Source organism: Pseudochaenichthys georgianus, chromosome 24 (genome assembly GCF_902827115.2).
Source record: "Pseudochaenichthys georgianus chromosome 24, fPseGeo1.2, whole genome shotgun sequence".
Classification (NCBI taxonomy): Eukaryota; Metazoa; Chordata; class Actinopteri; order Perciformes; family Channichthyidae; genus Pseudochaenichthys; species Pseudochaenichthys georgianus.
In genome coordinates this window covers 32,007,715-32,030,274 of record NC_047526.1, presented here as the reverse complement: position 1 = coordinate 32,030,274, position 22,560 = coordinate 32,007,715, and the positions used below count along the sequence as shown (strand labels likewise).

Below are 22,560 nucleotides of genomic sequence, written 5' to 3'. Positions count from 1 at the left end.
TCTTAAAAATATTTAATATTATCTGTGGTATATTTGTAAATGTACATTAACACCATTTTATAAATCTTTCAAATAAATGGACACACCTGTATAGACGTCTTCTTTCGCAAAAAATATTTAAAACAGTTTTGAATTCTTTATTTTCTCATTAATAAAATTGAGTTCTTCCATTTCTCTGCTGTGTCAAATCCTAAATGTAGTATTGAAATGTAACAAAAAGATTTAAAATATAAAGAAATCGGTACTCTGAATTTCACATTGTTCAAATTCAAGTTTATTTTTTCCTGAAACTCAAATAATTCACGTTATCATGACGTAAAACTCAGAAAAAACATATTTTTGAAGCGGTTTTCCTTCGACAAATCATTGAGGACTTTATGCCTCTGAAATCCTCTGACTCTCGCTCTCATAGTCGTTCAGCAGCCAACCCCTCTCACCACCGACCCTTTTATTGGTCACGCTAAAAGAAAGCGGGGTTCAATCCCCCCGATAAGACACTGCGAGTGTCGAGAAAAAACAAAATAAAAAAGAGAGACTGCTTCAAGTATCCAGAGTGGAATTCAATAGCCCTGAAGGTTTTTCTATCATCATTTTACTTTCCGTAGATCCCGAAACTCTTTCTCTGCTGATAGGCTGGAGTGTGTGAGTGTGTACCTTAGTGGTTAAGAAAATGTGCACGTCAGATGCCAAATTAACATCCAATTTTAAAGTTTAAATCCAAAAACGCTTAGATGTATTAATGTAATAACCATGACTTGTTCCTGCTGAGATGGAGGACTGTGTGTTCTGTGTGTTTCAGTTTGAAGGCCTATAAAGCAGAGAAACGGACGCGGGTGGACAGAATCCGTTCTGCATCCCAAACTAAGACACTTTCTCTGTCGCCTTCACCCAAACTGCTGGAGTGTGTGAATATTGGGACTGAAGCAAGGTAGCACCAAAATATTTCATTATGTTTTTGTACCTGAACTAAATCCAAATCGATTTGAAACTGTATAAAACGTGACATACTGTCCAATGAAAGGGGACAAGTCAAGCGGAAAAAAAAAATGTGTCCTCTTACCTGTTCTATAGAGGTGTAGTTCGGGTGCGTTGCGAAACGTTTGAGATACTGATCATAGAGATGTCTGCCTTGTCTAGAACATAATGGAACTCCATAGCTTGTGGTGCTCAAAGCGCCAAAGAAACATGTGAGAAACTCAACAGCCTCGTGGAGAGCGGCACCCCTTCCTTCGGTGCAATGATACGGCTGGCAGGTGGTGGCCTTAGAAATAAAACACTTCCTCCCAACAAGGTCTTTCCTGTCGAGTTAAACTAATCTTTGGACTCATTAAGCTCAACAAACAGCTGTTGGTTTTTTTATATAAAAAATAAGGCAGACATCTGTATGGTGAATATTCTCTAAAACGCCGTGACAAAACAATATAGACTACAACCGAGAGGCAACATGTGTAGTTTCACGTGAACATGTTGACACAAGCATCTGAACAAAGTGTGTCAGGGACTGTAGTTGCAGTTGTTTTACTGCTACTACGGTAATTATAGTCCTGCGTGCCAAAAAATGTTCACATGTAAAGAAAACATTGTGTGCACCTGCGGGATGAACGCTCAATTATGCACGTCTAAGGGAGGGAGGATCACTGAGTAGGAAGTATACCAAATAAGATAAAGCAATGTTTTCTCAGAGGAAAAGTCTCTTTTTAAATACACGTTTTCAATTTGTATTACCTTCGTTTTTAGCCAAGCCCTGGTTCCCAAATGTGTGGAATAAACCATATGCATTTAAAAAGGTAGGGAGTGACCGTTCGAGCTCAGATGCTTGGGGGTTTAGTTTGGGATGCAGAAGAAGACGGCCCGTTGTCCTGCTCAGGGCAGCAGCTCCGTTATTGAGACAGAACGGACTCCTGAAGTTTTGTTAGGACTTCTTGGGACAGTGTGAGGATGAGTCTGTGTTGAGCACCTCGATCATCGTTCTGCTGGACGGGAAACGTCTCCGCTACAGAAGGGAGACTCTGGTACCAAACTGGTAAACTGTTGAAGGAGACAGAAAATATGAATGAACTGCACTGAAGAGCATTCATAAACAAAAGGAAAGGTTTGGTCTCGTTACCTCATGAGGTTCATCCAGTTCTTGGCTGTTTTACTGAAGCTTTCTGGACTGGGTGTTGTCATGGCTTCAAAATCCACCAGCTGAAACAATGTTTAACAAACTGTTGGAGGACAAAGACTGGGGATACATGTCTTATAAACCAACAACAAAACATCCGATTAAAACAAAAGTCGACCTCCTTTCCGACTAAGCAAGCGTTTTTCAAAACTAACATTATGTAAAAAAAACTCTTCAGAATAGAAATAACGATAGAAATAGATCAGGGGGGTCAAACTCAAATACACAGTGGGCCAAAATAAAAATAAATGGGTTCTAGTGGAGGGCCGGACTGGTTCAATGTTTATTGCAGAACTTATTGAAATGAACTTGTTGCACATATTAAACCTGGAACTAACAAGCTTACATTATTGCCTATAAAAACAACATTAAATAATCAGTTGCATTCATTTCTTATGGCTCTATCTGCAGCTTCATTTCTTATGAGTACATTTTTCCACAGGCCGACAAGTTTCAAAAAAACTATTTCCCGCAAAGAGAAAACCAAACATGCCCTGTTGTCGTGAGAGAGAAAGTGCAGAAGGAAACATCCATTGACCTCAGTGTGCTGCTCTGATGCTAGTTCAGATACTTGGCGTCTCATCTCAGGTGCAGGTCATCAATGTTTGGGCTCAGGCTCTGAGCCGAGGAGACCCTCAGGATGGAGTGAAGGTGCAATATACCGGCGGGCCAGATCTAATAGTAATTAGAAATTATCCTGCGGGCCGAAATTAAAATCCACCAACGGCCTGATTTGGCCCCCGGGCCTCGAGTTTGACACATGTGAAATAGATGATCTGACAATTACACAGTTACCCAACGACCCACTTTAAGAGGTACATGATAAAGAAGAACGAAGAGCCGTAGACAACAAGTCACCAGATTGCATAACGCTTGATCTGAGTATTCTTCCTTTATACGTTTCTAGAACTCAAAGATATTTATACAACCATTTTATCCTAGAGAATTAAACAATTCAAATCTGCTTGAATTCATCTCAATGCATCAGTTTCTATGTATATAGCCACACACCACCAATTAAACATTTGTATCAAGGGGACTGAGAGTCTTAATCTCTGTGTTACCCTGGCAGTGGAAAAGTTAAAACTCCAGAAGATCCCACAATGATTTGGGAACAATGTGAGAAACCTCAGGGAGTGCAACAGATGTACTTCTAAGGTGCCCTCCTGACTTGAAATAAACAACTTTTGTAAAGGATTCCAAGAGTCTTGCCCTTCGTTTGTAGTGCAGACTAGGACGGATAACTCGATAACTATGATATTTAAACTTACTACAATACGATTCTAAGAAGACTTCAGTCATTATTTCCTATATATGATGTAGTTGAACATCAAACAAGGAGAACACAAAGGATGTTTGTTTATCTCCACCTATTAAAGCCTCTTCAGAACAACGAAAGCCCTCCCTAGCAGCCGTGTGTCGATGAGAAGGATTATAACGTGGACTGGAGGTTTCCCAGGTGAAGATGTTCAAATGCCCAGACGTCTTTAGTCAAACAAAGACTGGACATTATGAGATCAGACGACACGCGTCCTGGGTATAAATCTCACCCTGATCTTTTTCCTGCCTTGTTTTGATAACAAAGTGTCTGCCTGGCCGGCGCAACATAAGAGATCCAGCCAAGCATCCTTCCCCGATGTCTGGAGTAAATGTGTTGGAACAATAGACTCTTATGAAATGAACACCTTTTATTTAGAGAGATAACAGAAAAAGAGTCAATGACCCTAAACTAGTCCTTTTTGTTTTGCATTATATCCTCTTACACACTCACGTCGTTCCAATCCAGAGTCACACATTGCAGGTTTTAAAGCTATTTAACTTGTGGCTTTTTATTATTCTGACTTTACGTTAACGTCCATTTGTATTCAGATAAAGAGCTGCGAGCACCTGCTGTGTGAGGGGGAGCGATATCACAGCTACAGCGTTTCAGCTTTCCATTATTCAGCTCGGAACGCCCTGAACTCGAGCCGAGGGCGTCCAAAAAAATAAATAATTTGAGAGAAAATCGAGAGTTTTTATCGATTGAAATGACGAAAAGGAAAAAGGCCAAGGACATCCCGCTGTTGGAGGGGCAACGGAGTCTGGTGGGATTCTTTTCGAGTATTGAAGATCGTTTCCCCGACTCGGTGGTGGCTGTCACAGGACACACGGAACGTGCGCGATTTGGACGCGATGAGCGGGGGGGGGTGCTAGTGAAGCACGCGCGTGAGCTGCGAGCGGCGAAACTGAGGCTCCGTGGGAAACTGTGGTGACATGAAGGAGCCGTTTGGGGAGCCGAAGAGCCGAGCCAAATGAATCCGGCTCACGAAAAAAGAGCCGGAATTTCCCATCACTAATACGTAAAGAGAGAGAGATAGTATCTATAAGGGACGGCTCAATTCAAAAGCCACGTCCACCCCGAGAGCACGGGGGCCCTCATCAGCCCTGTGCTGGCGGAAACACTGCACAGCTAGAATAAAAATGTGAGCTGAAAGTTAAATGAAAGCGTGTTTTTCTTCTTCTGGTCAGACACTATATTCAGACTTTAACTTTATTCCTTTTCCCATTCTCAGGTGCCAAATGTAAAGCTGAATATTCATTGACGCAGTTGTCGTGGATGTCAAAGGTGGTAGTTGTGTTATTATTGGTGTTCTTTTTATTTTGAACTCTTCTGCTTCGGACAAAGGTTGCTTAGAGATTCGTATGCCATGAGAATATCCCTGTAACAATGTTTTGTACCGTACTTTTCGGACTATAAGCCGCGACTTTTTCCCCCATTTTTTTTGTACAGCTAACGGCACTAGGGAACCTCCTAAATCTATGGATTTACAGGTAACATTAACCACCTTTAACTCTACGGGCTCTAGACCGGTCCGCGCCCGCCATCTCTAAGGGGCGGGCTCCAGCAGGAAAAGCTGGAGGCCGGAAAAGAGTGAGGACAGGTCGCGCGCCAAAGTGAAAGTGGAACCGAGAGACAGAACGAGAGCAAGACAGACGGACAAATGTAGCTGCTGCGGCTTGTATGCAGGTGCGCTTTATAGTCCGAAAAGTACGGTAGTTTAAAAAATTGACGCGCAGAAATTAAACGTGTGAAAAGTGAGGAAGGAAGTCATCTGTTTCTTCAACTGTACTCCACATCAATCTGACATGTTATAAGGTCTGCCATACTGAGGTGAATGTCTGAAAGGTTGTTCATGTTTACCTTTCCTTTCGGGATCCTGCCGACCACCTCCTTCCCGCTGGCCATCAGCGCTCCCATCACCACGGAGTACGCCACCACACTGAGGAGAGGAGCATCAGAGAAACACTCTTACACACTAGCATCATACACTGAACTGCTCTGGAGCACGCTAAAAGTAAGAAAAGTTTACTCAAAAGTTTCCAAAATCTATTTTAAAGTAAGTAAACACTTTTTAAGTTAACTGTAAATAGGGATCGCACTCAAACAGCAAGAAAGAAAGCTAAAATGACAGTTACGCATCCTACACACGGTTCCGTTGCGTGCCTCAAGCTCTGGCCAATCAAACCGCGTGCTTGTGTGCCCGGGGCAGGCGATTAATGTGATTGGTTGTTGGTCGCGAGCCAGATACGCCAACCGGCAAGCTTCAACGCGACGGAACCGTGTGCACGAGGCGTTAGTTGCACAATAGTTTAACCTTTTGCAAATCTTAAGACGGCAGGCTGTTTCCATGTTGAATTACCTGGATCCTCTGGAGAGGGGCATGAGATTGCAGAAGTAATAAACCAGGGAGAGGATCAGGTTACACACGGCATCTGCATCCTGGAGGACAGACAAACGACCGTTTAGTCACGAACTGACGGAGCAAGAATTCACAGACACATCCTTCAATTTAAAACTGCCTTCACTATGAACTATCTATATTTTCGGTTAAACAACAAAGGGTGAAAGAGACAAAAAACAAAACAAAAGAGGACATTCGTATTGTTCCAGGTATCCGTTTCAGCTGTTACAATAATAACGACATTGTCCACACAGCTGTCAGTCTGGATCAAATAACTAGAAGCTGAACAATGAGGGATTGAGCCTAAGTTGAACTCACTGACTTTTAATCAAGTCAAAATGTGCTCTTAATGAATGTCCGATAGTTTCTCAAAATCCTCCACAACAACCAGCTGCTGAACACATTCAACTACAATCCTGTATTTGATCTGTGATATTCTCTAGATCAGTGTTTCTCAAACTTTTTCATACCAAGGACCACTTAACCAATAAAAAAACAGCCGCGGACCACCTAACTCCACAAATATCCAAAATCATTCTTTTCTAGAACAGATTACAAATCGCCTGAAAATGGTACCAAACAAGTGGCAACGTGTGTGACGAAGGTGTTGCGCTGGGCTATTTCATGCAATCGAAAGTGAAACTTAAGCTCGCTCCATTGCGGAGATATTCCCGCGAGAGTGTGGAAAATCTTCTCTGGTCCCCTCCCCAATCTGATCAATGATGACATGTATAGCCGCATGTCATCATTTCAGCGCTGGTTGTCTTGGTGGTGCCCAGCAAACAATGTGGACTTCGTAAATAATTGGACAGCCTTCTGGGGAAACCTGGTCTGATTAAGAGAGACGGCATTCACCCTACTTTGAAAGGTTGCAGATCTCATTTCGGCAAACATTTCAGGGCTTTGTGGACGTAATCCATGACAAACTGGAGTTGAGACCAGGAGGCAGAGTCGCAGTCTTACACGCTTCTCTGCGCTCTCTCCTAGGCAGTCACCCATAGGAATCCCGAACCCAATAAAATACCCAATATTAGCGGTGTGTGTGTCTGCCCAAGGACAATTTAAGGTAAAACCTAATAGAGGTGTCATACATAATAACCTAATAAAAGTAAATGTAACAACTACTAGAGTGCAACAAAACAGGAAGATTAAATGTGGTCTCTTAAACATAAGATCTCTAGCATCTAAAGCAATATTGGTAAATGATTTAATATCAGATTATAATATTGATATATGCTGTCTCACTGAAACTTGGTTGAGACATGAAGAATATGTCAGCATAAATGAGGCCACTCCACCCAGCCATGTCAACACTCATATTGCTCGAGGCACGGGCCGAGGAGGTGGAGTTGCAGCAATCTTTGACTCAAGTTTACTTATCAATATTAAACCAAAATGTAATTATACCTCTTTTGAAAGCCTCGTTTTTAGTCTTACGCATCCGACCTGGAAAACTTTGCAGCCAATCTTATTTGTTACAGTGTATCGTGCACCAGGTCCTTATTCAGAATTCTTATCAGAATTCTCTGAGTTTTTATCAACTTTGGTTCTTAAAACAGACAAAGTAATTATCGTAGGTGACTTTAATATTCATGTTGACGATGATAAAAATAGCCTTACTGTTGCATTTAACTCTATATTAGATTCTGTTGGTTTCTGTCAGAGTGTAAATAAACCAACCCACTGTTATAATCACACTCTCGACCTTGTTCTGACTTATGGTATTGAAATTGAGCAACTATTAGTCGAACCGCATAATCCTGCTTTATCCGACCATTTCTTAGTAACTTTTGAAGTACTGTTACTAGACTACAAAGCATTAGTCAAAAGCTCTTGCAGCAGAAACCTATCTGTTAGTGCTATAGCCACATTTAAGGAAGAGATTCAACCAATACTTAACTCGATAGCATGTCTGCATGTAGGGGAGGAAACTTATACAAAATGTACACCACCCCAAATTGATCATGTTGTTGATAGTGCTATAGATGCGCTGCGAATAAAATTAGATTCTGTTGCTCCTTTGAAAAAGAAGAAAATAAAACAACATAGATTAGCTCCATGGCATAATGCCGAAACCCGCAAAATAAAGCAAAAGTCTAGACAACTTGAAAGGATATGGCGTTCCACTAAACTTGAAGAATCTCGTTTAATTTGGCATATTACTCTCAATGAATATAAGAAAGCACTGCGTAAAGCGAGAGCAGCCTACTACTCTTCATTAATAGATGAGAATAAGAATAATGCAAGATTTCTTTTCAGCACTGTAGCCAGGCTGACAGAGAGTCACAGCTCGATTGAGCCTTCTATTCCCTTAGCACTCAGTAGTAATGATTTTATGTGCTTTTTTAACGATAAAATTGTTACTCTTAGAAACAAAATTAATGACCTCTTGCCTTCGACCAGTATAGTGTTATCAACAGCTCCCGGAATCGTAAGTTCTAATATTACACTAGATAGTAAACTAGAATGCTTTTCAGCCATTAACCTTGAACAATTACATTCAATGATTCTCTCTTCTAAACCATCAACGTGTATGTTAGACCCAATTCCAACTAAGCTGTTGAAGGAAGTTTTTCCATTAATTAGCACTTCTTTATTAATATTATGAATATGTCTTTATTATCAGGCTATGTTCCACAATCATTCAAAGTAGCAGTGATAAAACCGCTTCTTAAAAAGCACAACCTCGATCCAGAGGTTTTAGCCAACTATAGACCTATTTCTAATCTTCCGTTCCTCTCAAAAATTCTTGAGAAAGCGGTCGCAAAACAGTTGTGTGATTACTTAAAAAACAATGATTTATTTGAAGATTTTCAGTCTGGCTTTAGAACACATCATAGCACAGAGACAGCTCTGGTTAAAGTCACAAATGATATTCTAATAGCCTCAGACAAGGGACTTGTCTCTATTCTTGTTTTGCTCGATCTTAGTGCTGCATTTGATACTATCGACCATGATATCCTATTGCAAAGACTAGAGCACTTAGTTGGCATACAGGGAACTGCTTTAGGCTGGTTTAGGTCCTATCTATCTGAACGCTCTCAGTTTGTACGTGTTAACGATGAATCTTCCACGCAAACCAAAGTTAGCCATGGAGTGCCACAGGGCTCAGTGCTCGGACCTATTTTGTTCACATTATATATGCTTCCGTTAGGCAATATTATAAGGAATCATTCTGTAAACTTTCATTGTTATGCGGATGATACTCAACTATATTTATCAATCAAGCCTGATGAAATTAATCATCTAAATAAAATTCAAGACTGCCTTAAGGACTTAAAAACGTGGATGACCTTAAACTTTTTGATGTTAAACACGACCAAAACTGAAGTTATTGTACTTGGCCCGAAGAATCTACGAAACAAATTATCTAAAGACATACTAACTATGGATGGCATTAATTTGGCCTCCAGTGAGACTGTAAGGAATCTTGGTGTTATATTTGATCAGGATTTATCCTTTAACGCCCACATAAAATCAATTTCAAGGACCGCCTACTTCCATCTACGTAACATTGCAAAAATCAGGCATATCTTGCCTCAAAACGATGCAGAGAAACTAGTCCATGCATTTGTTACTTCTAGGCTGGATTATTGTAACTCTTTATTATCAGGGAGTACCAAGAAGTCAATCAAGTCGCTTCAGCTGATTCAAAATGCTGCGGCTCGTGTACTAACCAGAGTTAGGAAAAGGGACCACATTACTCCTGTTCTGGCTGCCTTACACTGGCTCCCTATAGAACACAGGATAGAATTTAAAATTCTTCTTCTCGCCTACAAAGCCCTTAATGGGCAGGCGCCATCTTACCTTAAAGAACTCATTATACCCTACTGTCCTACTAGGGCATTGCGTTCCAAGAATGCAGGGTTGTTGGTTGTTCCTAGAATCTTTAAAAGTACAATGGGAGCCAGAGCCTTTTCTTATCAAGCTCCACATTTGTGGAATCAGCTTCCAGTTTGTGTTCGGGCGGCAGACACCCTATCCGTTTTTAAGAGTGCGCTTAAGACCTTCCTTTTTGATAAAGCTTATAGTTAGGGCTGATTAGATTCAGCCCCTAGTTTTGCTGATATAGGCTTAGTTTGTCGGGGGACATCTTACTTCTTCCTTCTCTCTGTCTATACCCGTGTACACTCATGTTCCGATTAACCCAGCTTCCCCAAATGTCTTTCTTTTTGGTGTCTATATACGCTGGGATCCGGAGTCATGGATGATCCTGCGGTCCTGTGTCCTGGATCGCGAGCGCTGGATCTTGAGTCGTGGCTGTGGTCCTGGATCATAGGTCCTGGATGGATATCCTCGTGGATTCATCTTCCTATTATACACACATGCATTTCCAAACATTTGGACTACCTATGTTGCAAATGTATTATCTTTTCAATTTACACACGGCATCTATTGCACGTCTGTCCGTCCTGGGAGAGGGATCCCTCCTCTGTTGCTCTCCCTGAGGTTTCTCCCATTTTTCCCTTTAAAACTGGGTTTTCTTTGGAAGTTTTTCCTTGTACGATGTGAGGGTCTAAGGACAGAGGGTGTCGTATTGTCATACTGATATTCTGTACACACTGTGAAGACCACTGAGACAAATGTAACATTTGTGATATTGGGCTATATAAATAAACATTGATTGATTGATTGATTGATTGAAAACTTAAATTCATTTATTTATTTTAAATGTGAAATTTTACCAATACACTCACGGACCACTAGGGGGCGCACCACTTTGAGAAGCACTGCTCGAGACGATTAATTAAATTCCCTCACTAGTTTTGCTGTGTGGAGATCTGATCTGTTTTCTGCTTTTTGTAATGTATGGAAGACCAAAGTTAGGAAGGTGTACAGCAGAGATTAATCTTACCCCGAGTTCAGTGGACAGCATCAAGGCCTTCCCTTTAGCGGTGAGGTCTTTGTAGATGGACTCGATCTCTGACTGGTACTGCTGCGTCCGCTCCTCTGTCGTCTGCGTCTCCACTGAGAACAGCATGTTGCCCACCCTAAAACACAGAGAACAGTTCAAACATCTGAACAAGCAATCAGTCCATCTCCTTCTGGCTTCATAGTTCCAACAAAGTGGAAACTGTCGTCGTCATAGGTCGACACTTAAACGGAAGACAGTCTTTCCCTCGTACCGGTCTCCAGTGATGGTGATGGTAAAACCGTCGTACTCTTTCCCAAGATCCTTCATGCTCGGCACCTTGGAGTTGACCGTGAAGCCATCTCTGGTTTTACTATTGAACTGCTTCAGGAAATAAAACACACACAAACAACCATCCGGGTTTTCACTGCTGAACGAAAACAAGACATGTATTTTGTACAAGACGACGAAATAAAAACTCGATGTTAATTTCTTGAGACACTGAGACGGCAGTTGGTAAAACAATCTGCTCTCATGGTCCCCTTTGTATTTCTAACTGAGCAATATGCTTATTTGGACCTCATGTTATATAATATTCAAAAACTGCAGTAGAGCCTCGAGTTGAGCGCATCTTCTGTTTACTTTCCTCTTAACTAATCATCCCGCTTTTCGTCCTTACCTTCATTATAGGAAGCAGATCTTCTACTTTATTCACATTTTCAAGAGCCTGCCGGACTTCTAAGAGTCCCCTGGGGTTGTACGCCCTGAGACACAAAACAGGAGAACATCTAATAAATATTCATTTATATTCATGCATAAGAAAATTCATGCAAAACAAAACAAAAATGTAAAAGCCTGAAGGAAAGAATGATGTACACAGTTCTGCTTTGTAGGCAGAATACAGTAGCAACAATAATAGCTCCTGGGAAATAAATTAGGACAGACATGGGGATGCGGGTCTTTCGTTGTTTTCTGATGCAGCTTTTCAAAGAAAGCAAAGGAAGGAAAAAAGGAAATGCCGTACTTTTCGGACTATAAGCCGCGACTTTTTCCCCCATTTTTTTAGTACAGCTAACGGCCACTAGGGAACCTCCTAAATCTATGGATTTTACAGGTAAAATTAACCACCTTTAACCCTATGGGCTCTATGACCGGTCCGCGCCCGCCACCTTTAAGCGGCGGCCTCCAGCAGGAAAAGCTGGAGGCCGGAAAAGAGTGAGACAGGTAGCGCGCCAAAGTAAAAGTGGAACCGAGAGACAGAACGAGAGCAAGACAGACGGACAATTTAGCTGCTGCGGCTCATATGCAGGTGCGCTTTATAGTCCGACAAGTACGGTAACTAAAATGGCAGCAACAGAGATGTGTCGGTCGCGAACGAGCCGATTCTTTTGAACGGCTCTTCGGTACGAACGAGGGGAACCGAGTCGTACCGGGTGAGAGCCGTTCTGTTTATCGTTCAATCGTTGGTCCGCACTCACTGCCTGCCAAAATCCACTCGCCTTTTAAAAAGCTTGATTTTGTTCCCCACGCGTATTCTGTGAAGACCCGCCCCTACTCTGATTGCTAGGTTTCAGCACGAGGAGTGAGATGGGGTGGGTCTTAAGGGAATACGCGCGAGAGAGAAGTCATAACGAGTGGTACAGGACAGGTAGACGACGTGTTTTTCAGATGGAAAATGACGCGAAAACGCAGCAGCATTTGGATGCACTTCAACCAAAACCCAGGCGGTGATAGAGCGCACCATTTGTAAAGGCAACATATCCTTTAAAGCAGTATCTAATATTAAGAGTTGCAAGGCAAGGCAACTTTATTTACTTGACACATACAGAGGGTAAATTCAAAGTAGTACATTCACTGACATGGATATGGCGCCTCCTTGTGTCGTGTTTACAATGTTTACAATTGACATTAGGTCTGGCGATATACAGTCCATCATTATCCTGGTGACTATTTCGCAGATAAACCTGTAGCCCCGCCCCCATAAGATCCGGCTCCCTTCAAAGAGCCATCACTGAAACAGAGGCAGTACAGAATATTATGGTGACTGTTTGTGATGAATGTTTCAGTAATGGTGTCCTTTACCCATGATACACCAGTATTCTGTCTTTGATGAAGTCGAGGATGTTGTCAAAGTACGCCAGGTATCTGATGTTGATAATCTGTCCCCTGAGGAAAGACAAGGACAACAACATTCAACATACTGTCAAAAGATCTGCTTCGGTAAGTAGAACAGCTATGAAGAAGGCTGCTGTGATTAAAAACTGAACAACCGGTGTCGTATAACCATGAATTTCAATACAAGTGTTCCCAATACAAAGCTGAGGAGACAAAGCAAGGCAATGTGGAAATTAAGGCTGCGGCCCCACGAGGACGAAAACGGCTAAACGCATAGGATTAACGCAAACGCAATCGCAAACGGCTTCCGTCCACATGCAATAATTATCCGGATAGTGTCTGCCCACACGAGACCGCTCCGTTTAGCTCCAACCGCTGGAGAAGCTGCAGTACATATGCAGGAGCCTGTAGGTGGCGCTGTAACTTCCTCCACAAAAGCAGCGAAGAAGCATGGTTGTCTGTTTATTCTCCGCGGTGGGGGCCGAGGGAACCGGGCAGAGTTTTTCGCCAGTCAGCGTGTATTAAAGTTGAAATCTTCCGGACAAAATTATAAAAGTGCCGGTCAAAGGTCTTCTTTGTTATTTATTGAGCTTTAAAACAAACGAATAACGACTCTATATAATATAATAATAAAATACACGGAGCCTCTCTTTTTCCTCCCTCTCTTCGGACAGCGTCAGTGTCTGTCTCATGCAGCAGCTGATCCAATAATGAGTGACCCGGCCGACAGTAAAAAATAAACATATTTATAACTAGTTTAGGGAGTTTGAGAGGTAATTAAAATAGCTAAGGGCGATGATCTGACTTGAAGTGTGTGTTTTGCTGCAGCGGGAGGAGCTGCAGGTGAGCAGAGCTGCGTGTCTCCGTCCTGTCAGATTAGACTTCACTCGCGAGAGAAAGATAAATAATCTGAATTCAGGGTGCAGTTTACTTTGACGTGGGGGTGAGCAGCAGAGGTGGGGAGAGGCGGGGCTATTGCCTCATCATTATTGCTGTAGATGTTGCACAAACAACTGTAGCATGGTCAATAGCGTCCGGAGCACGATAGCAACTCTGCGATCCGCCATTGTTGTTGTTGTTGGTGGCGAAACACTTCAGCACTGGCGCGGGGTAAGCGGAGGTGAGCAGAAGAGGTGGGGAGAGGCGGGGCTATTGCGCAATCACTATCAGTGATCTGAAAATGTCCGGATAGGGCGCACACACGGAGCTGTTTGACCCCCCAGAGAGTGGCGTATGCATTTCTATCCACCTTGGGACCCGTTGTCGTTTCCTCAGTCGTTTAGTGCCGTATTCGGTCGTCCTCGTGTGGCCGAACGGTCTATATGACACTAAACAGTAACGCAAACGACCGAATTCGTCCTCGTGGGGCCGCAGCCTAAATTCGAGCCTCTGTCTCCAGGGGGGAGCTGTTACCTGATGAGGTTGATGTGATTGTTGAATCCTCGACTGAGACTCCTGGCAGGCATCTGGTCCAGCCACAGGACGGGCTGGTCTGGGTCTGCGATCCTACGAGCAGAGGAAAAGATGGTGAGCACTGTAGTTCAATAGAGAGGCGAAGTCCCGCCCATCTACTTCCGCCCCATGGGACCTTATTTCGGAAAAAGTATGTATTGAAGTCAATGGGAGAGAAAACGTGTCTTTCGATCCCGTTTGAATTGTGCCACGAATTACACATATGATGTTTGTCAATCTTAAAAAAGTATTTCCATGTCAAAAAAGTCAGTTTGTCGCAAAACTGTTGAAATATAAGACTATGAAAAATACGCAACTAGAAAGACTACAAGTCCCGGTCCCGCATGCTGGCTCTCAGGAACCGACTAACTCCCCTTGTGTGTGTGCACAGCTCTCAACGCGCCCAGACTTGCAGTGATTTTCACCTCTTTTAATACTTTCCGCCTCGTTCTGACAGAAAGAAGTGAAATGTTTCAACGTGACGGCCGTCTTGGTGTGTGGTGCGAGATGGGAGATGTAGTTCATTGAGCGGTTTCACACAAAAACAGTGTTACTTCACAGTTTTACGACACATTTAAAAAAGATTTACTTGCAAAATGATCTTTTAAATTGACAAACATCATGTGTGTAATTCGTGGCACAATTCAAACGGGATCGAAAGATAATCTTTCTCTCTCCGTTGACTTCAATACATACTTTTTCCGAAATAAGGTCCCATGGAGCTCCCCGGAAAGGGAGGGTCTTCGCCTCTCTATCAGTGTTAAGACCACACAGGTCTGGAGTCTAGCATTTACGATGCTACTTAAGAGCGTAAATTGGTGGCTATGATATATAACCATCCGTCTTCTTATCCCTCGAGTCCTGTGTGTTTTAGAATGAGCTCCCGGAGATGAATAGGCATCCACAGTTGTTTAATTTCTCTTGGAATACCATACAGTTGTAGGTGTCTTAATCATTGTTTTCTCATCTAGTCAAAACACATTTGCACCGTGTTAAGAGTAACCACGTTTTGACTCAATAACTGATGTTAACAGTCGATAAGTTGGACCGCGAACGGATGAAGTTCGACAGTGTTCATTTCAACCCAGATGATCAGAATCCGTCCTCACCTCCTCCATTTCACAGCTATGTCGAACATGTCTCTCCACTGCATTTGCCTGGTTTTCCCGTTGACTCGGACTTTGGAGTTGCTCCACGTCCGATGCATGGCCTGCATCACCTCCAGCGTGGCTAACCCCATGGCTGAAACGGCACACACATCATTACTCTACTGCCTTTGTTTATACTTCAGGTGTCTGCATGAACTGCGGCATTCATCACCTCTGTGTATTCTCCTGTTGGGTAAGAAGCCAGGAGTGTCGTATTGCATGAGCGCCCCCAGGTGGTCGGCTGTGCAGATCAGCTTCTGGACTTCACTGCTGTAGCTCTCGAAGTTCTGAGGCAGCACGTCTCTGCAGAACACAAACGCAAATCTTTTATGACGTGTGCACTTGTATTAGTTTATTTCTGGACTGTACTGTGGCTGCTACCGCTTCGGAAACGTCTTTGAACAGAAGAAAACATTTATTTCCGGCATAAAAAAATCTGCCTTAAGGACACTGGATCTTTTAAGCCTTATAGAAAAGATGGCAGGTGTTTGGACGGGCTCTGGGCTCGTGTGTTTTCTACAAACTACAGGTCAAAACAATAGGAAGGTGATGGATCATGATTTCTGAAAATAAGTTATTCAGGGTGTCTGCAGGAATCCTGAAGTCAAATGTCAGACCTTTTAAGACCCTTTCCATACATTTTAAGACCTCATCGGCACTTCGAGTTCTAACCGGTTACCTTGGCGACACACTTTACCTCACATTGACTATATACAGTATTGATTGTCCTTCCTCCTTATCTTCCAACCATTTGGACGCAGACTTGCATTTCCCCATAACGATGTTGCTTAGCAACCGGCGTAAACGGACCTTCGCGCTATCAAGCAGTGAGCGTGCGATGTCCTGTTCAGATGACGTCAAACCCAACGGGATGCCATCAATAAACTCCACAGAATCACACTACACACCTACGCCATGATTACATTCAGGCAGACTGTAGAACACAACCTCTCTGGACACTTTATATACTTATTGAAAACAAGCTACAACATTTAATACCTTGGAAAATGCCGTTTAATACTTTTTAATAGCCTTAATTTTCGCTAAATTGATTTTTAATACTTTTTAAGACCCCGCGGACTCCCTGTTATTACTCTTCCGTGCAGGACACTGTGTGATGAACCAAATATATATATATATATATATATATATATGTTGGTTTGAAACCCCTTTGATTGCGCTACAAATGAAGTACCTTATTACATTACATTTTGCTAATATCTTAAGCATTAACTGCAGTTTTTGTTTGATCTCAGAGCAGGAAGAAGTAGAAAAAACTAAGTATAATATCAGCTGTATAGGACCGATCAAACGCAGTGGCGAAACGTCAGGGCCTTCAAGGTATTCAGAGAATACCCTGGAACACTCAATTTAAAATCCATTTAATTATATAAATAAAATGAATAAATGAGAATGGTATCTGAGTTGTTGATCTGTAATATTACAGTGTTACGTTGATTTGTTTGTCCTTCTCGGACCATGCACTTCGCATTTCAGTGGTTTTGTGTTAGAAAAGAAAGCAACCAATCAGATCTTGTTCTGGGTCTCTGGGTAGAACATCCTTCAACCAAGGTATTCTACATCCTTGATCGAATGCCCTGGCCGTTGCACTGAATGAGAGCGTACGTTTGGACTGACAGTTCGATCAACCAATCAGATATTGATTTGTAGCCAATGGGCGTGTTCTTTCAGAGTTCCCCTCGGTTCCAGGGTATTCTAGAAGGCCCGCTAGTTCACTGGCTCGAGACAGAGGATCGAGATGAATGCGACGAAGCAATTCATGCCGTTTTATTGTTTTTAACGTTGAAATGGCAACAGGTGAAGATGAAGTTGTTGAGGAATTGTTGTGAGTTCCCTTTTCAAGACGACAATTCAGTGAAAAGACGAACATTATAACGGGGGGTGTGTGTGTGTGTCTACAGAAGGTCCGGTTGTGATAGACACGGTTCGCCACTGATCAAACCTACTTGATGTGTGGCTGCAGGCCGGGCTGCTCTTCATAATCTTCTATTAAAAACGGCAGGTTCTTGGCCCAGTGGTTCTTAAAGTTTCCCGGTAAGTCCTGGTCCACGTTGTACTCTGCTACCGGGATGTCAAGGTGGGAGTGCAGGTAGCGAGAGTACTCTGGTGGGAGAATAAATGCAAGACATCATTTAAAATGTACTGGTTTAGTTTATAAATGGAGGTTTGTAGTTATAGTAACTGTCTGCTGCTTATGGTTTCTAAATAAAGGGACTGTGTGGACACTGACCTCTGAGGTATTTGACTTTGAGGTATTCAGAGCTGGCCTTCTGTCCCAGCAGGGGGTCGTTCAGCATGACTTTAGTCTGAGCTTTGATGCCCTCGTAGAACTGACCCATCGCCACGTGACTCAACCCCTTCATGTACTGACACACCTCGTTGTACGGCTCCAGCTGAAGACACCTCTGCAGCAGAGAAATACAAGGGGAACAATAAGAAGGGTTGAAAAAGATAGTTTGTTATTAACCAAGCATTATTCATCATTCAGGAGATGTTGACCAACAGCTGGATTAGGTGGGTATAACGTAAAATTAAGTATTTATGAGTTTAAAATCCATTTCTCTTGGACTCTGTGCAACAAATGGAGATGTGCCAACAAAATATGAGTAAAACATTTTTTTTTAAAGTGGAATAATTACGTTACCATTATATTAAACTTTTTAAATATGTTTTTAGGCTGGAAACATTTGAAATAATTCAACTAAACCAAATATATAAGACCGTTTTGAGACACTTTAATGTGACATTTGACATATGATAATTCTAAATCTGCAGTTTAACGAGTATAAGGCCCACAAAATAAATATAATAGCCATATAATTAACAGTGTAATCCCCCCCACATGAGCATTTATGGGTTAAAAATCAGGGTTTCTTGGACTCTGTGCAACAAATGACCAAAAAAAGCATTGAAAGAAATATGGCTAAAAACCCAACATTAAAGTGAAATGATGACGTTGCCATGACAGGCGACTAAAGCCAAAAGGGAACCGTTACCTCAAATTACAATTAATATAACTTATTATTAATTTTTCCAGGCTGGAAAATGTATGGAAACACTTGGTAGTAAAAAACTAAACCAACACAGCAGCGTCGCGTTGAAGCTTGCCGGTGGGCGTGTCTGGCGTGCGACCAACAACCGATCACATTAATCTCCCGTCCCCAGACACACAAGCACACGGTTTGATTGGCTGGCGCTTGTACTGGCATATGATTTGATTGGCTGGCGCTTCCGTCGAAGCTTGAAAAGTTGATATTTTCTCAACTTTCGAAGGGAGCAACGGAGGAAAAGCGACGAAACCACAGTGCAGTTCGGCAAAGCGTGACGTCACCCCATTCAGAGCGAATGGGAAGCGTCTCCGTTGAAGCACGCGATGCTGCCGTGTGGACGTACCGCAAATGTGTAAAATATATTTTATTTTTATTTCTGTTGAACCTATATGTTCACTTTGTTTTATGGGGTTTTATATTTTTTATTGTTGCATCGACTCGGTTGTCTTGTGTCTTATCTGTCAGAGAGAAACCATTTTTTAAATTATTTTATTTTAATTATCATTTCACCTCTTTGTGTCGATCAGCCTGATAAAATGTTATATTTTTTATCTGTAAAGTTCTTAACAAATAATCTGAGGGGAATTTCTTGTTGTTTGTTTTTAACTTGTGATGTGTCATTTTGTAAAACACTTTGAGCGTCATGTGTTGTATGAAAAGTGCCATATAAATACATCTTTATTATTATTATTATAACACAGGTTTAGTCGTTTTGGAAATGTTTTACATATTATAGCTTAAAACTGCAGTATAAACGATGCAGCTTCTGGTTCAGGCTCTCGTCACCTCACGCCTAGACTACTGCAACTCCCTCCTGGCTGGTCTACCTGCATGTGCCATCCGACCTCTGCAGCTCATCCAGAATGCAGCGGCTCGCCTGGTCTTCAACCTTCCTAAATTCTCCCACACCACGCCGCTCCTCCGCTCCCTCCACTGGCTTCCGGTAACTGCTAGAATCCACTTCAAGACACTGGTACTTGCGTACCATGCTGCGAATGGATCTGGCCCTTCCTACATCCAGGACATGGTTAAACCGTACACCCCAGCGCGTGCACTTCGCTCTGCATCAGCCAAACGACTCGCTGCACCCTCGCTGCGAGGGGGACCCAGTTCCCATCAGCAGAAACACGTGGGTTTGCTATCCTGGCTCCAAGATGGTGGAATGAGCTCCCATTGACATCAGGACAGCAGATAGCTTACACACCTTCCGGCGCAGACTGAAAACTCATCTCTTTCGACTCCACTTCGAGCGATAGAACTATTAACAAAGAACTGCTAACAGAGCACTTATATACTAATAAAGGACTGGCTTATCTAAAGCCAGTTGAGCAGCACTTGAAATGTTTGGCTCTTTGAAACCTGATGTACTTTATGATTCTGTTTTCTTCTAGTTTGTATCTTCTTGGTCGAACGCACTTATTGTAAGTCGCTTTGGATAAAAGCGTCAGCTAAATGCAATGTAATGTAAATGAATATTAGGCCCAACAACAATAGGATATGAAGCCGAGCTATATAATTCCACAGTGTATCCCCCCCCCCCCCCCTCACCTTGAAGTTCCCGATGGCCTCCTGCAGCGAGCCGTGGTGGTACAGCATCATGCCTCGCAGCTGCAGAGACTGGATGTGGTTCTGGTTCAACATCAGGGCTTTCTGGAAGCTCTCCATCGCAGACTCAAAATCCCCCAGCTCTCTGCAAAGAGGAAGAAGAGAAACCAAGAGAGCAACATGCACATGCTGTTAGCGAAGCAGAGGGGAGAGGGGGGTAATCTCAACTCCTTCAATGCAAAAAAGGACATGTGTTATCGGGTATATAGCGGTCTCTGTACCTGTAGGCCTGTCCGAGGCTCTTATAAGCATCTATGAAGTCAGCCTTTAACTTCAGCGCCTCTTTGAATGTCTCGATGGCTTCCTGACGAGAGAAAACAAAGAGACGACACAGAGTTAACAGGAACTTACAAAAATGGAACATGAGAATTGACCCAAAAAGTTAGACTCAGCAGATGGTGCAGACCTTGTTTCAGATATAACCAGATAGCGATGGCACATTTTAGTTTACAGAACAGTCGTCACAGTGGAACTCATGAACTTCCAACTCTGTTCATGGAGATCAGTGCTTCTCAAAGTGTGGTCCGCGGACCACTGGTGGTCCCTGAGCGCCCCCTAGTGGTCTGTGAGTATATTGGTAACATTTCACATTTTAAAGGTCCCATGTCATGCTTTTCCGGTTAGTACCCGTCCCCTTGTTGTTATAAAGGTGTGTCTGCATGTAAACGGTCTGCAGAGTCAAAACCCTCAAAGTACACCCTGTAGCAACTCTAACACAGAAAATACCTCCCCAAAACGCCTCGTTGGAGATACGTCACTGTCCATTTGATTCTTCCTGGTACGCATGATGTCATGTCGTCCCCGGAACGAGAGCTGCAAGAGCTGCAACGAGCCGTTTAGTGGAGAGAGTGAACACACATACTTTACAGAGATGCTGTGAGAAACCAATGTGAGTTTGGAAAATTGCTCAGTTTAAATCTATTCTAGTCGACCTCAGCAATGGAATTATGATCAGTGGAAATGGCCATGACATGGGACCTTTCAATAAATTAATTGATTTAAGTTTTCCGCACTCTCGCGGGAATATCTCCGCAATGGAGCGAGCTTAAGTTTCACTTCTGATTGCATGATATAGCCCAGATAAACACCTTCATCACACTTGCTGCCACTTGTTTATACCATTTTCAGGCGATTTGTAATCTGTTCTAGAAAAACGATGTGTTTTTTGATATTTGTGGAGTTAGGTGGTCCGCGAGTGTTTTTTTATTGGTCAAGTGGTCCTTGGTGTGAAGAAGTTTGAGAAACACTGATGTAGATGCATAAAATAATGTTTTGTAAAGTATGTAATCCTTGCAAGGAGTGATAGAAGTAGTACGATCTTATACCTAATTCAAAATACCAATACACAAATGTAAAAGTACTCCACAATAAGTCAAAGTGATGCATTTGAAATCCTCCTCAAGTAAAAGTACAGTTGTATTATTATCTTAATGTACTGAAAACACATTATGTAAGGGTCACAAGATAAATGAGATGGGTCTTGAGAATATTTACGGGAGAGGGAGACCAAGGAGAAACAAAGTTGTGCTTTTAAAATGTGTATGCTCCTTTGGACTTTTCTCAAATTTAACATTTCTGTGAAAAAGTGGATAATGTTCCCTCTTTGAGCCTCCAACGGTTCGTCCACGCGGCGGCGTGCGTTGAAGCTTGCCGGTGGGCGTGCGACCAATCACATTAATCTCCCGCCCCGGACACACAAGCACGCGGTTTCATTGGCTAGCGCTTGTACTGGCATATGATTTGATTGGCTGGCGCTTCCGTCGAAGCTTGAAAAGTTGTTCTGAATTTTCGAAACGAGCAACGGAGGCAAAGCGAAGCAACCACAATGCAGTTCGGCAAAGCGTAACGTCACTCAAAGTCACTCCGTTGAAGCACGCGACGCTGCCGTGTGGACGTTAGGCAACTGTTGTTTAAATGAAAAAATCTGAAACATTAAGTGGGGACATTTGCATTTTTTTATGTAAAATTGAAAGAGTATTTGCAGCTTTATAGTAAATGTAGTAAATGTATAAAAAGTGCCTCAAGAATAAGAAATGGAAATGTTCCAAGTAAAAAACAAAGACCCCTAAATTGTACTTTAGTATATAACACGAGTAAATGTAGTTATCTTCAACCATTGAGGGAAGGGGCCACTTATGGGTCAGCAGACAACCGTCTCCCTTTCTCACAAAACACTCCTACTGATTAGAAGCATGTAGAGATGCAGAGTAGATTTGTTTTCATGAGAAAGGGTTAGAGCTGATATCAGAGTTACATCATTAGACTACTGCTAATGGTGAGAGTAACTGGTTCTGATAGTCAAATGTTCTACTGGCTCTTTTCTCAGTATATTCACAGTGTGTTTCCAGTAGCTGCTGCACGGGGCTTCCCCCAGGAAATTGGTTAGCCGAGGTGATAAGCACAACCAAGAGAAAACCACACACATGTGACT

At 42.5% G+C, this 22,560-nt stretch overlaps 1 protein-coding gene across 1 annotated transcript in view; it reads right to left on the bottom strand.

Moving 5' to 3' along the window:
* Positions 1–251: 251 nt before the first annotated feature.
* ttc13 (tetratricopeptide repeat domain 13) overlaps positions 252–22,560 on the bottom strand; it is a 33,179-nt gene continuing 10,870 nt past the window's right edge. The window contains 16 exon segments of the mRNA XM_034075948.2: positions 252–1,975; positions 1,977–2,028; positions 2,108–2,187; positions 5,346–5,424; positions 5,845–5,924; positions 10,742–10,877; positions 11,013–11,122; positions 11,418–11,502; positions 12,821–12,904; positions 14,267–14,359; positions 15,415–15,547; positions 15,626–15,756; positions 17,421–17,577; positions 17,705–17,879; positions 20,073–20,214; positions 20,351–20,433. Coding sequence (XP_033931839.1) covers positions 1,913–1,975; positions 1,977–2,028; positions 2,108–2,187; positions 5,346–5,424; positions 5,845–5,924; positions 10,742–10,877; positions 11,013–11,122; positions 11,418–11,502; positions 12,821–12,904; positions 14,267–14,359; positions 15,415–15,547; positions 15,626–15,756; positions 17,421–17,577; positions 17,705–17,879; positions 20,073–20,214; positions 20,351–20,433 — 1,683 coding nt within the window. The 3' untranslated portion in view covers positions 252–1,912.